The sequence below is a fragment of the Sphaeramia orbicularis genome, chromosome 2 (genome assembly GCF_902148855.1).
Source record: "Sphaeramia orbicularis chromosome 2, fSphaOr1.1, whole genome shotgun sequence".
NCBI classification, from domain to species: Eukaryota; Metazoa; Chordata; class Actinopteri; order Kurtiformes; family Apogonidae; genus Sphaeramia; species Sphaeramia orbicularis.
Window position 1 is genome coordinate 12,542,499 of NC_043958.1, and position 15,344 is coordinate 12,557,842.

The 15,344-nt window shown below is 38.4% G+C and overlaps 1 protein-coding gene across 1 annotated transcript in view; it reads left to right on the forward strand.

Moving 5' to 3' along the window:
- Window positions 1-15,344, forward strand: part of LOC115435929 (semaphorin-5B-like) — a 57,453-nt gene that overhangs the window by 30,259 nt on the left and 11,850 nt on the right. Inside the window, exons 8-19 of the mRNA XM_030158563.1 lie at window positions 504-717; window positions 801-1,086; window positions 1,997-2,132; window positions 3,334-3,541; window positions 3,633-3,840; window positions 4,376-4,493; window positions 5,574-5,758; window positions 5,848-5,991; window positions 8,238-8,385; window positions 11,416-11,641; window positions 13,443-13,664; window positions 14,926-15,096. Of these exons, the coding sequence (XP_030014423.1) occupies window positions 504-717; window positions 801-1,086; window positions 1,997-2,132; window positions 3,334-3,541; window positions 3,633-3,840; window positions 4,376-4,493; window positions 5,574-5,758; window positions 5,848-5,991; window positions 8,238-8,385; window positions 11,416-11,641; window positions 13,443-13,664; window positions 14,926-15,096 (2,266 nt within the window). The remainder of the gene's footprint in view (window positions 1-503; window positions 718-800; window positions 1,087-1,996; window positions 2,133-3,333; window positions 3,542-3,632; window positions 3,841-4,375; window positions 4,494-5,573; window positions 5,759-5,847; window positions 5,992-8,237; window positions 8,386-11,415; window positions 11,642-13,442; window positions 13,665-14,925; window positions 15,097-15,344) is intronic.

Below are 15,344 nucleotides of genomic sequence, written 5' to 3' on the forward strand. Positions count from 1 at the left end.
AGGATCAGTGGCTATAATAGAGGAAATCTACTTTATGGAAAGATTGACTTATTACCTGCGGCTCAAGGAACATAACTTCATAAAGCGCTGGAGAAAATGGCTGAACTATAAACAAAACAATGCATAATTGCTACTGTGTGTCATTTAAATATTTTGTGTTCAACCAGTGACCCCTAGTTTTTGTGTTTTGTCTGTCGATTTAAAAAAAAAATAAAAAATCTAATGTGTTCCTAAAAATGTGTTTTTCAAGTAGAGGAAAAGTATTAAAAAATGGTTGTAAAGCATATTTCATCTACAGTGTATGATTTATGCCACAGATGCCCTAAATTAACAGTATCGGTAATTAATTGGTAATTCCAGTGAAGGTCCACCAAGGCACCGTAGAGTTTCTGGACAAATAAATGGCAATAATTTTATATTTTGAGTTAAAGTAAATGGGAGTTTTGAAACCAGGAGTGAAAAAGTGATTTGTCAGACATTTCTCTTTGTGCTTTTTGTTCCAGATCGATAATGTCAGTCAGGTGCTTGACTCAGTGAATGGTGTGGCCCGATGCCCCTATGACCCCCGCCATAACTCCACCGCCATGGTGACAGAGAAGGGAGAGCTGTACGCTGCCACAGTGATTGACTTCTCAGGACGCGACCCCGTCATCTACAGGAGTCTGGGGAACATGCCGCCTCTCCGCACCGCCCAGTACAACTCCAAATGGCTGAACGGTAACCAAAGCAGCATCAGCTGGCATCGTTACGCTTTACTTCACACTTTACACCTTAGAAACCTGACCTTTTGCCACTTCCAGAGCCTCATTTTGTGTCGGTGTATGAGATCGGCCGCTTCGCCTACTTCTTCTTGAGAGAAACTGCTGTGGAAAATGACTGTGGGAAGATGGTGTTCTCCCGCGTGGCCAGGGTCTGTAAGAACGATATGGGTGGACGCTTTCTTCTAGAAGACACATGGACAACCTTCATGAAGGCCCGACTCAATTGTTCTCGCTCAGGAGAAATTCCCTTTTACTTCAACGAGCTGCAGAGCACCTTCTACCTTCCAGAGCAAGACCTGATTTATGGCATCTTCACTACTAATGTGTGAGTGAGGAAATGCACAATATCAGCATCTTTTTGGGTTTTAACCTGAGTCTGATCTGCTCTAATGTCCACATATATGTCAGTCAAGTCTTTCATTACAGGTTATTCCAAAGTAAGTTGATGAACTATAAATTGTTTCTTTGATAAGTTGATGTTAAGATGCTAAAATGTAGCTCAGTTTGAGTTGAAACTATATTTTAAGTGTCTGTCTGTCTGTCTGTCTGTCTGTCTGTCTGTCTGTCTGCCTTTAAAGTAGTGGTTTCCAACCTGTTTTGGCTCGTGACCCCATTTTAACATCACAAATTTCTGGTGACCCCAGACATTCCTGAACGGAGACTTTTTTTTTTTTTTGCTAAAATGTATTTGTTTTTGATCATGCAATAATTTGCTATACTATGCTGCAAATAAACTTTAATTTTAGATGACATTTAGTCTATATAATGTATATTATTAGGGATGGAGGCAGAAAAGCCAGGTGTAGATTACTGCACAAAGTGAGAATTTTATTTTCCTTGGTCAGGATATGTACAGTCAGTCCAGCTTGGATTTACAAGGCTGACAATTAATACTGAACAAACAAGAAGTCAAACTATGAATTATGAAAGAGCTGCAGCATCTGAAACCGACCACAATGAACATTTCACAGATAAACAGTACCACAGTGCTTCAGTTTCAGCTTCACAGTTTGTTCTGTCTTTTATGGATTGTGATTGTCTCTCTCAACTCCCCATATATTTTTTATTACTTAGTTTTTTTTTTTTAATTTTCTATCAATTACTAAAAATTTCAGGCAACCTCATTAGAATTCCAGGCGACCCCACGTGGAGTCCTGACCCCAAGGTTGAAAAACACTGCTTTAAAGTCTGCCATGTGACTGTCATTTCATTAACACGCTCTCATCTCCTTTCAGGAACAGTATATCAGCCTCAGCTGTCTGTGCCTTTAATCTGAGCTCCATCACCCTGGCCTTTAATGGACCTTTCCGGTACCAGGAGAACCCTCGTACAGCCTGGCTCTCCACACCAAACCCCATAGCCAATTTTCAGGTAACATTTATACTTAAACAAAGATTTATAAGCTAAATGTGGACTTTGAAGCATTTTCTTTTCTACAGCATATGTTTTGTGAAAGATAGATTGTATGGTAGAGAAAGTATCACTTCTTATGTTACAGTATAGTTAGTTGCATGCAGACTAGATTTGGTAAGGAACTATTTAAGGAAACGATATTACACACTTTTATCAGGAAAGTAAGTGCAGTTCTTTGTACTTAAATTAGTTATTGATCCAAACCTTGCTGGTTACAAAGGGGTTTCATCTGAATATATTACTTTTGGCAACAACCTTCGACAGAGTATAACAGCCACTAATGCCATTTGGTGCTGAAAATTCAGTAAAAGTTTCCCCTTAATTAAGTAAATTGGTTTAACTCGACTGTACTTGTGTAAAATTTTGATTGTAAAGGCATTAAATACTTTAGTGAGGTTTACACTGATTGTATTATTAGTTGATGTTCAGTGATGCCAGTTTAACCTTTATTTTAACCCATAAAGACCCAAACACCCACCATCGACCAAAACCATCTACTGGTCGAAACTGTTTAATACCTGTTGATCCACTAATCCTATTAATACATGTAAATAATTGGTGTCAATTGCAGTTTGTCATCTTTTCATGGTCATCAGATGTGACCTGTTTGGACGTTCAGAGGCTCCGTAGTGAACGTGGAAACACCATCATCTTCTACAACATTGATTCACCAGTAAAACTCATGGAGTTGGATCAGTGGCAGTGGATGGACACACTTGTTTTATGTTCAGTTAATGATATATTTGACTAAAAAAGTCACTTTTTTCTCTTTTTTCTTCCCGATTTGATCTAATAACCTTGAATTTATTCAGAGTTTTAATTAACATCTACATGATGAGTGAATTAAATGTAGGAAAATAGACGATCTACACTGAAAAAAATAAAATCAAGAGGATAATATTACAATAAATGATGATAAATCACTTGAGAAAGATTAAATATGGAGAAAAATTAATTTGGAAACTGCCACAAAAGTAGTACTGGGTCTTTATGGGTTAAATAGAATTACTGAACGACTACTTTGGACATATTGCATTTGAAAACGACCTTTCACAGGTGTCATTGTAAATGTGTCTTGTGGAGATGATGACACATGCAACAAAATAAATCAAAATGTTTTGATGATACAACTGTAACACCTTCTGTCCTGGATGTTTAGTGTGGGACACTGGAGGAGGGTGGCCCAGGGGGGAACCTGACGGAACGCAGCCTCCAAGACGCCCAGAGACTGTTCCTGATGAACGACGTGGTCCAGCCCGTCACCATCAACCCACTGCTCACCCAGGACAATGTTCGCTTTTCCCAGCTGGTGGTGGACATCGTACAGGGCCGAGACACCCTCTACCATGTCATGTACATCGGCACTGGTGAGCAAAAGAGAAATGACCACATCTCAAGTTAAAATAGTACAGACTGAAGCATATTTCTCAGGTGATTACATTGATATCTTTAAATCAGAATATGGCACCATCCTGAAGACTCTCTCAACCACCAATAAAAGCCTTCAGGGCTGTTACCTGGAGGAGCTGAGGATCCTCCCTGAAGGCGTAATCGGACCAATCAAGAGCCTCCGAATCCTCCAGAGTGATAGGTCATTGTTTGTGGGGCTTCATGACAGACTGGTTAAGATCCCATTAGAGCGCTGTTCCAGCTATCCATCACAACGGTATGATCCACATATGATTTATAGTTTCAAGGCAAGACAGTGTAAAATATGCATGCATATAAAATAAGTCACAACCGTTTGGAAATCCAGAATTTGCAGTGATTAATATAGTAAAAAAATAGATTAGTTTCTGAACTTAACATTAGAGTGAATGTGGGTTACAGCATCTGAAAAGGCTGCAATAAATGCTGACAAAGATAATTATTTTAAGGGCCATTCATTTTCCCTGTAGAGAAATTACTTTTGAACCCTCGGACCATTTTTGGCAAGATTTTGTTGTTACTTAAGCAGGCTGTTAATTAATATATCAACTACTATAAATGTAGTAATAGAATACATTTACACTCTGACAAAAACCTTTGAACCATATCCAATGAGGCTCCGTTTCCAATCTGTGAATGTTTTTTCAGTGTTATTAATTATAGAGGCTGTTTTCATCTAAAAAGACTAGAGGTCGTCTGTTGAGGTTAATTTGTCACCTTGGGATCGTATATCTGTGACAACATTAATAATAATATATTAAAACTTATGTCAGCCAATGCCTGGAGGCGCGGGACCCATACTGTGGATGGGACCATGAAAAGAAGCGCTGCACCACCATCGAGGAAAGCTCCAACATGAACCAGTGGACCCAAAACATCAGCGCGTGCCCAGTAAGACACACACATACGCAGCTCTGAAGAAACTTGAGTAAAATCAACACCACATTCCATATAGAAGTCATGTAATTTAGATCAAACTAACACGAATACAGTGTTTTCAGACTTAAAATAATGCAAAGAAAGAATGTTTATATCCATTTATTGTTCATTTATTTAAAAACAGCACAATAAAACTGGGACTAAAAAAGCTGAATAAGTGTCCATATAACTGAAAGGAGGTCAGGGCATTGGATGGCATTTTTTACATTGTTCAGTTTTGGGATACCTGCTGTCAATCATAGGATATTCATTCAACTTTTTTATTTTCCATTAAATCCTTCTTTGTCCTAGATGAGCCCCAGATTCTCTACATTCACTCACACCATTACTTTAAGTACTTTGGACCCAGTGCAGTTCTCACTATAAACATTTTTCTTGAATTCAACGGTACTGTTTTACTTTGGAAAGAGAGAAATTGGTGTTTGTTAGGACAATCCAGATTTTCAGTCATAGTATTCTCATGTCTTGTCCTGTTCTCTACCAGTTTTTCACATTGCTGTTGGGGCTTTATGCCACTGCTGGAGCAAAAAAAAGTAGCTTTGTTTAATCATTTTTGATCATCTTCTTTTCAATGAGGAGCAGTCTTTACTTTTTTCCAAGATTTACTTTCTATAACTATATTGCCAAAACATACTTTTTATAAATCATCCAGTTAAAACAATGTTTTAAATGCTAAGATAAGATAAAATTTGCCTTTATTAGTCCCACAAGGGGAAATGCCAGGTTTATAGCAGCAAAGTACAAAAGCACACAAGAGCAAAAGAAGTGCAAAATCAAAAATAAAGACAAATCAAAAATCAGCAAAGCTATATACAATTTACAGCACAGCATGTGCACATGCTGATCATGCCGCAGGTTGGATAGGGATACGGTTTATAATAAGGATACGTTTTTTTTTTTTTGTTTTTTTTTACCTCCTAGATGAAATCTTACAGCCACTAATAAAATGTGTAAAGTATTTTGCACATTTCAATACATTTTATTACATTTATATCCAGTTCAATCTGATTGATTGTCGTATCAAATCTGGAGGTGAGGAACCTAACACAGGATGGTGGCTTTAGCCCTTGGGCTCCATGGCAACCGTGTAACCACAACGACGGTGAGGGCTCCATCAGCAGCTGTGTGTGTCGGTCCCGCTCATGTAACGGGCCAGTAGCTCGATGTGGAGGGGTGGAGTGTAAGGGCCCGACCATCCAGGTGGCAAACTGCTCCAGGTACATTTTAGTTTCTTTTTTAACATATTCAGTTAGTTTTTTTCTGAAGTATTCCATAAGTTGCTCTTGTCTCATGCTTTGCACAACAGAAACGGCGGCTGGACGCCCTGGTCTTCATGGGGTCAGTGCAGCAGCAGCTGTGGCATCGGTTTTGAAGTTAGACAGCGATCCTGCAACAACCCGTCACCTCGTCACGGCGGTCGTATCTGTGTGGGTCAGGGCCGAGAGGAGAGGTGAGAGTAGTGTTTGAATGAATTTCTTCCTCAGATGGGAGCAGAAGTGGAAAGAAAAGAAAGGCGCAGGCGACGTTCTAACACATTAATCACCAAGGCACATTATTTTGAATTTGCTGGAGGAAATGAAGGACAACTCAGAGGGTCACACACCGACCGCTGTGCCAGTACCTTTGACAACCATTCATTTTTAGGCCTCAGGTTCTTTTCAGTGTTTCATGGTTTCTGTAGCTAGATGGACAATTTTTATTTTATACTTGCACTTACCCCTTGGCAGAATATAGATGAGGCTAACTCACTCTAATAGCCTTATTCCTACATAAAACCTACCTCTGCGCAGCATCACATATATACTACACGTAAATAAATAACAAACAAACACTGGGCAAGTTGATGAGGCCTTAAATTGCATTAAAAAGCATTAAATTCAATGTCCAGAGCCATTAAAAAATGAAATACACTTGATGGGAAAAAAGCATTGTTATTCACAATTTATTTTGATAATATAAACATTTAATAATTTTGATTGAAAGTATAGTGTGATGATTGACAGGCGGAACCCTTTACTTGGCTATTGTTTATGGCCGATACACAAAGTCACAACGCTGGATGCTTGGAATGCAATGTGCTTTGAGCGTGTTCATGCCGTGGTGAAAGAGCAGAGGGAATATTAGCAAATGTCAGAAAAAATGGGAAAATGGAAGTTTCAGCAGAAGTGATTGGAGGAGGAACTATTCAGAACCTGGTTAAAGCCTGTCGACGGTAAATGTATACTGATCAAAAACATAAACGCACCATGTACAGTATTTGTGTAACTCAAGACGCACTGCCCAAAATGAGCTCATGATGTCTTACAATTGTAAAACATGGTTAATTCTCTTGAGTTCTAAACAAACTTGGTGTCCATCTCTGTGAGTGAGCACTTGCTCAGTGGTGTAGTGATTCCACTCACAACACAGGTGTAGCATGTCCAGATGCTGCTCAAACAGCATGAACAGTATTCAGGCCCTCACATTTCCTCAGATGTCACCATCCCACACATGTCGCAAATCATGCAGGAATGGTTCCGGATAATATCCCATAGCTCCATGTAGCCCTCAAAGAGGAGTGGAATAACATTCCATGGGCCACAATTGACAATATTGTCAACTCAATGAGAAGACGATGTGTTGCTCTGCGGCAGGGGTGTCAAACTCATTTTACTTCAGGGGCCAGATTCAGCTAAATTTGATCTGAAGTGGGCTGAACCAGTAAAATAATAACATAATAATATAGAAATAATATCAACTCCAAACTTGTCTCTATGTTTTAGAGCAAAAAAAGTAAACTTACATTATGAATAGGGTTTCCATCTACAAACTATCCTTTCGAAACATGTAAATAACATGAACAAACTGAAAAAATAAGTGTAATTTTAACAATATTATGTCTCAGTTTATCATTTACACATGTACATTATAACTTATAGGGCACAGTGGATCTACAAATACACAAAACATTTAGTAACAGGCAGAATATTGTTAAAATTGTACTTACTTCGCTGAAAACATTTCAGGTTATTCGCATTTTTTGCAAAACTATACTTTGTTTTAGTGTAAATAAATGGAAATATTTACATTTACAAAGAGAAATATTTGGAGTTGTCATTATTTTTATGTTATTATGATAGTATTTAACTGGTCTGACCCACAGTAGATTGAATTGGTCTGAATGTGGAACCTGAACTGAAAGGATTATTAATATCTTAGTGTAATTTTTGTATTTCACAAATTCATCCCACCGGCTGGATTTGGCCCCCAGGCAAACCCCCAGGTTTGACACCTGTGCTCTATGGGAAGCCAGTGGTGGACACATGAAATATGGAGTTGTGATTTTTTTCAGCTGGCTCCCACCGTGTCCACATGAATGTCCCTGAATGCCAGACGCCACAATCATGTTCTAACGGACAGTAATCTGTACCACATTGATCAACAGAATAAACTGTGTGCAATTTAACATACTGTGCAACACCTATTGCTATTAAAAAGTTAGTGTCACATGGTGTGTTTGTATTTTTGCTCAGTGTATATATAAAACTGTATCTGCATTTGGACATGGGCATTAAATTTGTTTAAAGTGGCATTAAAAAGTATTAAATTAGATTTGCCGATAGCTTCAGAAACCCTGTTAAAGATGCAGGAAGAGAGGATTGGAGGTTGAAAACAAATGCTGTGTTAATAAGTCGGTTCTGTTCTGTGTGTTTCCAGGCTGTGTAATGAGAAGAAACCATGCCCACTGCCAGTGTTGTGGACAGCGTGGGGACCGTGGGCTCACTGCAGTGCAGAATGTGGAGGGGGGGTCCACTCCAGGACCAGAACCTGTGAGAATGGCAACAGCTGTCCTGGATGCGCCATGGTACCGCAGTGCATGAGCAGAGACTAATTAAAAGTGAAAGTAGCTTGTGTAACAGCAGCGTGTGTGCAGAGGAATTACAAAGTCAGCACATTTTATTCATTCCATCATCACAGCCTTAATTTATCGGGTTTAATTTAGCTTTTTTTTTTCTCCTGCTTTTTTGTGGCTGATCACGAACCAGAACTTTAAAGTAAAATAAATCATTGGTAAGTCTTAATGTTGTTTTGCTCAATTTTTATGATTGTAATCCACTGTATTTTAACACAAACAGTTATTAAATTTTTTCAATAAGTTCGGTTCCTTTGATTCAGACGAGGAGCTGGTTGCACAAACCACAAAACAATTTCTCCCTATGATTTAGTTCCTCCATATATGAGGGACTTAAAGGTTACACAGAGTCCATGCATGTGATTCCTGCTAAAGGTTGGTCTCATTTGAGCATTATGGGTACCAACAGACGACGCTGCTGCTACGTTATTGGCATGAGTGCAAGCTAACTGGACCTTAATTGAATGTTTATTTTTTTCTGTTAACAAACCGATCTTTATATTGTACTGATAATCCTTAGGTGGACCCCTTCTATCTCCCACTGCATTAAAGATGTGCGCTGCTACCTCATTCTCCTCTTGTTGCAATGGGAACCTCAACACACTGTTCCTCACTTATTACTGACAGGAACGACCTGCAGCATAAAATTATAGAGCGGCAGTTAATTGCTTAGGGGGTGGAAGAGGACGGCTCCAGAAAACAGAGAATATTGAAATGACTGCTAGTGAAATGTACAATGTAAAATCAACTGCCTATTGTTAAATCACTGGGGATACTTTCAGTTTGGGATTTTATTTTGCTAAAGTCTTTTGTTCCTGTTTAAAATGATTTTTTACATTTTTTTTATGTGAGAATAGATCGGCATACCCTTAAATAATTAGCTTTTTCTTTGACTGTCTAGGTTGCCCTTATCCATTTTAACAGCTTGTGGACTGATTACTATGTAGACCAATTGGTGTCTCATTGCAACACTGTGCAACTTTAGCCACCGTTATCTTATAAACAGCATCCAACAACTGCCTCCCAGCACAATACAACTCCACATAAGCTCAGAAGCATTTTACATATTATACCCTCATCATTTTAAGGAAACCTTAAGGGAATTTAAGGTTCTTTTGTGAACAACCTTAATTTTGGAAAAAAATTATCTTAACTGCAGGAGTGCAACCATTTCCTGTTTCCTGGTTTGAGCTGTAAAGGGAATTATATGACTTAATTGGGATACAGCACATCAATGCTGGTAATTATATGCTTAAACATTAATAAATATGTAAAAATCTGCATTTTGTAGATGGAAATGGCTGAAATCTCCACACCCCATCCTTCTTGAACCTCCCCACCTTGATGATGAAGTTTTAATCAAGCTTTAGTCTTTAAATTTCTATAAAAACTTCAGTGTTACCGCCTCTAATCAGAGATGTTCAGTTACTTGTCCTTCAGTCAGATTCTGCCTAACCTCATTTATTTTGTGGAAGGTCAAACTGAAGTCATTTAATTGCTCTTTTCTGAATCACAGGACACACACAAGTATGGTGACTTTGCCTTGATCACTTCATTTGTTGGTTGATTTGGATCCAAAATAAAATATTAGAATTTTTTTTTTTTTTTTTTTTTTTTTAAAGGAACTCTGGTAGGTTTAAGACCACTTCAGAGTCTCCCTGATGGTGAAAAACTGTAAAAAAAAAAAAAAAAAAAAAAACACCAAAAATATTCTTAATACAGTTCACACATGGACACATTTTTAAACCAGTAAAAAAAGTCAAACTAACCCTTTCAAATCCTCAGAAGTCTCTGTTTTACTGATGTCCCTGAACTACTCATCACCACACTCAGTCTCTTTTCGACTTTGTAGCAGCAGTGGGTGGAGTTAGACTCAGTTTGGGGTAAAGTCACTTTAAACTCTCCAGTGACCTGCAGAGGATGTATACATCCAAATCCACTTTATTTTACCTGCCTGTAAGGGGGCTCTCTTAAGAGATATATGCATTTCGGAGCTTGGTCGCACTGCTCACAACAAACCACAAACGAAAGAGGAGGCAGCAGCAACTGTCCAAACCACAAAATTTATTCCAAGACAATGTTTTGATGCATCTCCATCAGGTCAGAATGTTTTGACCTGCTACCACTGTCTTTTATGATATGACTTAATAGCCTCTCACCTACTGGATGTGCATATAAATAATCCCCCTTGACGCAGTGCAGCAACAAGGATACATGGTAAATGCATAGCCAAAGCACAATAACAGAGTAGATCTGAATGCAAGTCTAGTTTCATAGTTCTGCTCCCAGCATTAGAGATTAGCAAAGGTTTAACCCCAGAGACTCATAAGTGACTCAAACACTTCATCAGAACTGACTGAAATTATCATCTAGTGTCCATAACCACATGCAGCTTCAAGCTTTATCACAAGAGGAGATTAAATAGTCTCATTAAACATAGATCTACTTTACTGAGTCCTTTTAGGAAAGACTGCAGCATTTGTTTTGGATATACAGTCGTTGAAAAAAATTATTAAACCATCCTTGTTTTCTTCAGTTTCTTGTTCATTTTAATGCCTGGTACAACTAAAGGTACATTTGTTTGGACAAATATAATGATAACAACAAAAATAGCTCATACAAGTTTAATTTCAGAGCTGATATCTGCCATTTTCCATGTTTTCTTCATAATAACCAAAATCACTTCAGTTCTTACATCAATATCTATGGCATTGTACTGTCAAAAACAGTGCTTTTAGGCATTCCATGTTTTCTTTTCTGTCTGTTTTAGTCACATGATACACACAGGAGTTAGTACTTGATTGCATAACCATTGTTTTTGATGACTTTTGATGCTCTAATAACTTTTTCCATGACTGTATTAAGGCAACAGTCTGTCTCTGCAGGCACACAATCAGTTTTGGAAGATAAAACAATGTAAAACATTTCAGAATGTTTTAAAGTCAGACTTTCAATGCACTGATGTATTGTTTTGCCTTCCAGGAGTATAAGGCCTGTAACCTGGAGGCATGCCCTGAAGTGCGTCGCAACACCCCCTGGACCCCCTGGATGCCAGTCAATGTCAGTCATGATGGGTCACGGCAAGAGCAGAGGTTCAGATACACCTGCCGGGCGCTGCTGCCTGAACCTCAGCAGCTCCAGCTGGGCAAGAAGAAGGTGGAGACTCGCTTTTGTCCTAATGACGGCTCTGGGGCCTGCCAGACTGACTGTGAGTACTGACAATAAATACCGGACACACACACACACATCAACAGACAACTGATTTTGTTCTCAGGGATCTTCCTGATAAAAGTTAAGTGGAAATCGAAGTTGAGAACACTTCGTACTTTGTGAATGGTAGTCAGCTCATTGAGCACTTCAGCCCACAGTGACTGATCCACTTATTTGAGAAGAACCTGGATTATTTGGTCACTAAAGAAACATGTATTAGTATTGATTAACACTAACACAACTGGAAAACAGAAATTTTAGCAGTATTTCTTCAACAGAGTAATGTGTGTGTACATTCATACAACGTATGTGTCAGGCAGTAAATCCAGGTCATACTAATGACTTCTGTTATATTTGGCTTCTATATAACAGTTTAAATGAAATAAAGTTGATTACAGGAAAAGAGAAAGCTGTTTTAATTTTTAATATTTAGTTACTTTTAACTAGAGTCACAGCTACTTACTGATACTTACACTGCAAAAATCCAAATCTTACCAAGTGTATTTCTCTCATTTCTAGTCAAAATATTTCATCACACTTAAAATAAGACATAATCACCTAAAGAGTAACTTTTCAGTGAGACATAAGAACTAGATCTTGAAAATCTTATTTCAAGAAATCTTACCAAGATCATTTTCATTTGTTTCATTGGCAGATTTGTTTGCTTGGTAAGATTTTGATTTTTGCAGTATAAGAGATATATCAGATATAGCACTTGTAATTATTAATTACACTGTTTACAACTAGTAGTACCTGCACCTAACCCACAAAGTCAGTCTTCCATAGAATCCAGCAAAGTGAGTGGCACTTTTAGTTTTATTGTTGGGTTGTTTGCCAGAACATTATGATAATATACTTTCAAAGAAGCAAAACAATTTCATTGAAGATATGAACTCTCTGTTACAGAAACACACATCTCAACACTGAACTCTGACAAAAATTAACCAACATATGTAGGAAAAGAATGTCCATATTTAACTGGTTCAGCATCACTGTGAACACACACCCACACACACACACACACAACCAGCTGGACTGAATTCACACTCACTGCACTGGAGAGGAGAGGGTGTTTATTACAGTGATCCTCTTGAAGACCAGATGTGATAGATGGTGGACACTTTATAGTTAGTATTTGTAAAACCAGCTGGTGTGGCTGAACACAACACATTTGGCAGGTTGTTCATTTATACAACACAATGCAGCAGAGCTGTGTCTGGGACCATCGATCAGCAGATTGATTAAACTTCATTGAACCTTTAGGAGAGGCGGGCGACCATCCTCTTCCTCCTTCCCTTAGAGAGCAAGAATATTTTTCTTCCCCCATGAGAAGTGTGGCCTTGAAATCTGAAAAGTTTCAATAAATTTAAAAAACAGAATACTGCAGACAACATGAGGCAAGCATCAAGAAAATGGAACCAATTTTATAGAAATGTAATGGAAACTCATGAAATATTTCTCTGATTCCATTTGGAGCTTCACAGATAACTTCCAATTCATAATTTAAAAAAATTCTGAATGTTGTTGATAAAGAGAAAACTTTTTTTTTTATATATAATTCAGTAATAAATGTTTCATAATGTACTTTCTGTCTGCTGAGCCTGATTAATAAAAGATGCAATTCTGCATTTTCCATTTGAATTTAGTTTAGAAGCTCAAAATGATCAAACCCACAGAGCAGAAAATAGGTTGAAAATGTTTCAGTAAAATTCAGTAAAATGTCTTTTCATAGTTTTTATGGTGAACTTTGATGTATTTTTATTCAAACAAAACAAGTGAAATGTGTTTGCTGTGTTCAGCTCTTGTTGAAGACTTGGTAAAGACGAGCAGCCGAACTCTGTCCCAGCCCCAAGGTGCTCGCTGGGGAACCTGGGAAATGTGGTCCAGCTGTTCTCAACAGTGTTCCAGAGGCTTCCGCACACGAAAACGTGGCTGCTCGACGCCACAAGGAAGGACCAACCCCAGCGCCTGCGTGGGGTCCCCGGTGGAGTACCAGGACTGCAACCCCCAGCCCTGTCCAGGTAAGAATGTCTCCTGTCCAGTTAGGAGTAAACCCCTTTAAGACTGCCATTATAACAGGCCACCTAGGTGTCTTCATGTTTTCTTTGCAATTAAAGTGCCAGAAATGTCTTTTTTGATGATTCTATTGCACCTTTTTTTCAGGAAGAATTTAACTTTCAATATCTGGCCATTAATTATCATTATTTTAAATAATGAATGCTTAAAACAGTGTGTTTTAGTGAAAAGAAAAAAACAGACTTGAAGTTTTTAGCATATTTATTATCAGACACAACTGTAAATGTCCATAATCAAACTTTTTGAGATTGCAGAAATAAACTTTGACCTATTTTACGTCTGCTCAAACATGCTTTTTAGTCCTGAACATTCAGTGTCCGTATTATGGCTTCATATTTTTTGTTCTTTTATTTTTTAGCCAGTTTGGAAGTCTCTGAAACAGTTCCTTCCTACTTGTAGTGCAGTCCCACATTGGACAGCTGTTAAGTCATAAAGTGTTATATAGTGTCGAAAAGCTCAGGATCTCAGCTTTCCAGTGCCATTTTAATTTTGTGGATAGCGTGAATGGTTCAGGAGTTCCAGTAGTTTGAATGCTGTAAAGTGCCAAATGCAGCACCGGAGAGATTGCCGTCATTAAAGGGTTGAAAAGGGTGGAGATGTCAGTTCTAATCCCTAAGAAAGTGGGACAGAGACAACCAGAAATGTATTAGCCTCACTGTACCTTGTTTGATGGAGAATGTGTTTTTAAATATATACACTACCAGTCAAAAGTTTGGACTCACCTGATTTTTTCTTTATTTTCATGACTATTTACATTGTAGAATCTCACTGAAGGCATCAAAACTATGAATGAACACATATGGAATTATGTAGTAAAACAAAAAGTGTGTCATAACTCAAAGCATGTTTTGTATTTTAGATTCTTCAAAATAGCCACATTTTGCTTTTATTACCCCTCTGCACATTCTTGGCATTCTCTCGATGAGCTTCACGAGGTAGTCACCTGAAATGTTTTCCAAAATTCTTGAAGGAGTTCCCAGTGATGATGAGCACTGGTTGACCATCTGTGGTCCATCTCATGTCATTTAAATGAGTAGGTAAGTCCAAACTTTTGACTGGTAGTGAACACTGTGAGGAATATGTAACAGATTAATGTGACTGGAAGATGTTGTGTCTCTTATGCTTCAATAAAAAAAAAAAAAAAAAAAAAAAAAAACAAAAAGAGAAGGGTGGAGATCAAGGTGCTGATCTGATGGCTCCTTTCAGTGAACGGGGGCTGGTCTTGTTGGTCATCCTGGTCCCAGTGCTCGGCCAGCTGTGGGGGGGGTCACTACCAGAGGACTCGCACATGCAGCAGCCCCCTCCCCGCCAACGGAGGAGACATCTGTATCGGCCTGCACACTGAGGAGGCTCTCTGCAACACACACACCTGTGAAGGTACGACAACTGTACACAAAGATGTGGTTTTTATGTAAAAGAAAGTGTTTCTTTTGGTGTTAGTTGAAGAAGACTGTGAGTAGATTTTTAGTTGCTTCTGCCAAAGACTGATTGTTTCCCTGGCTGGAACGGTAGGTCATGGGCCAAGGAAAAGCCATGAAAATTTTGTGCAGATTTTTGATTATTTTCACTTTTCTGAACATTGGAAGATAAGGCCTTGAGTGAAATATGCGCTCTCATCTAGTTCC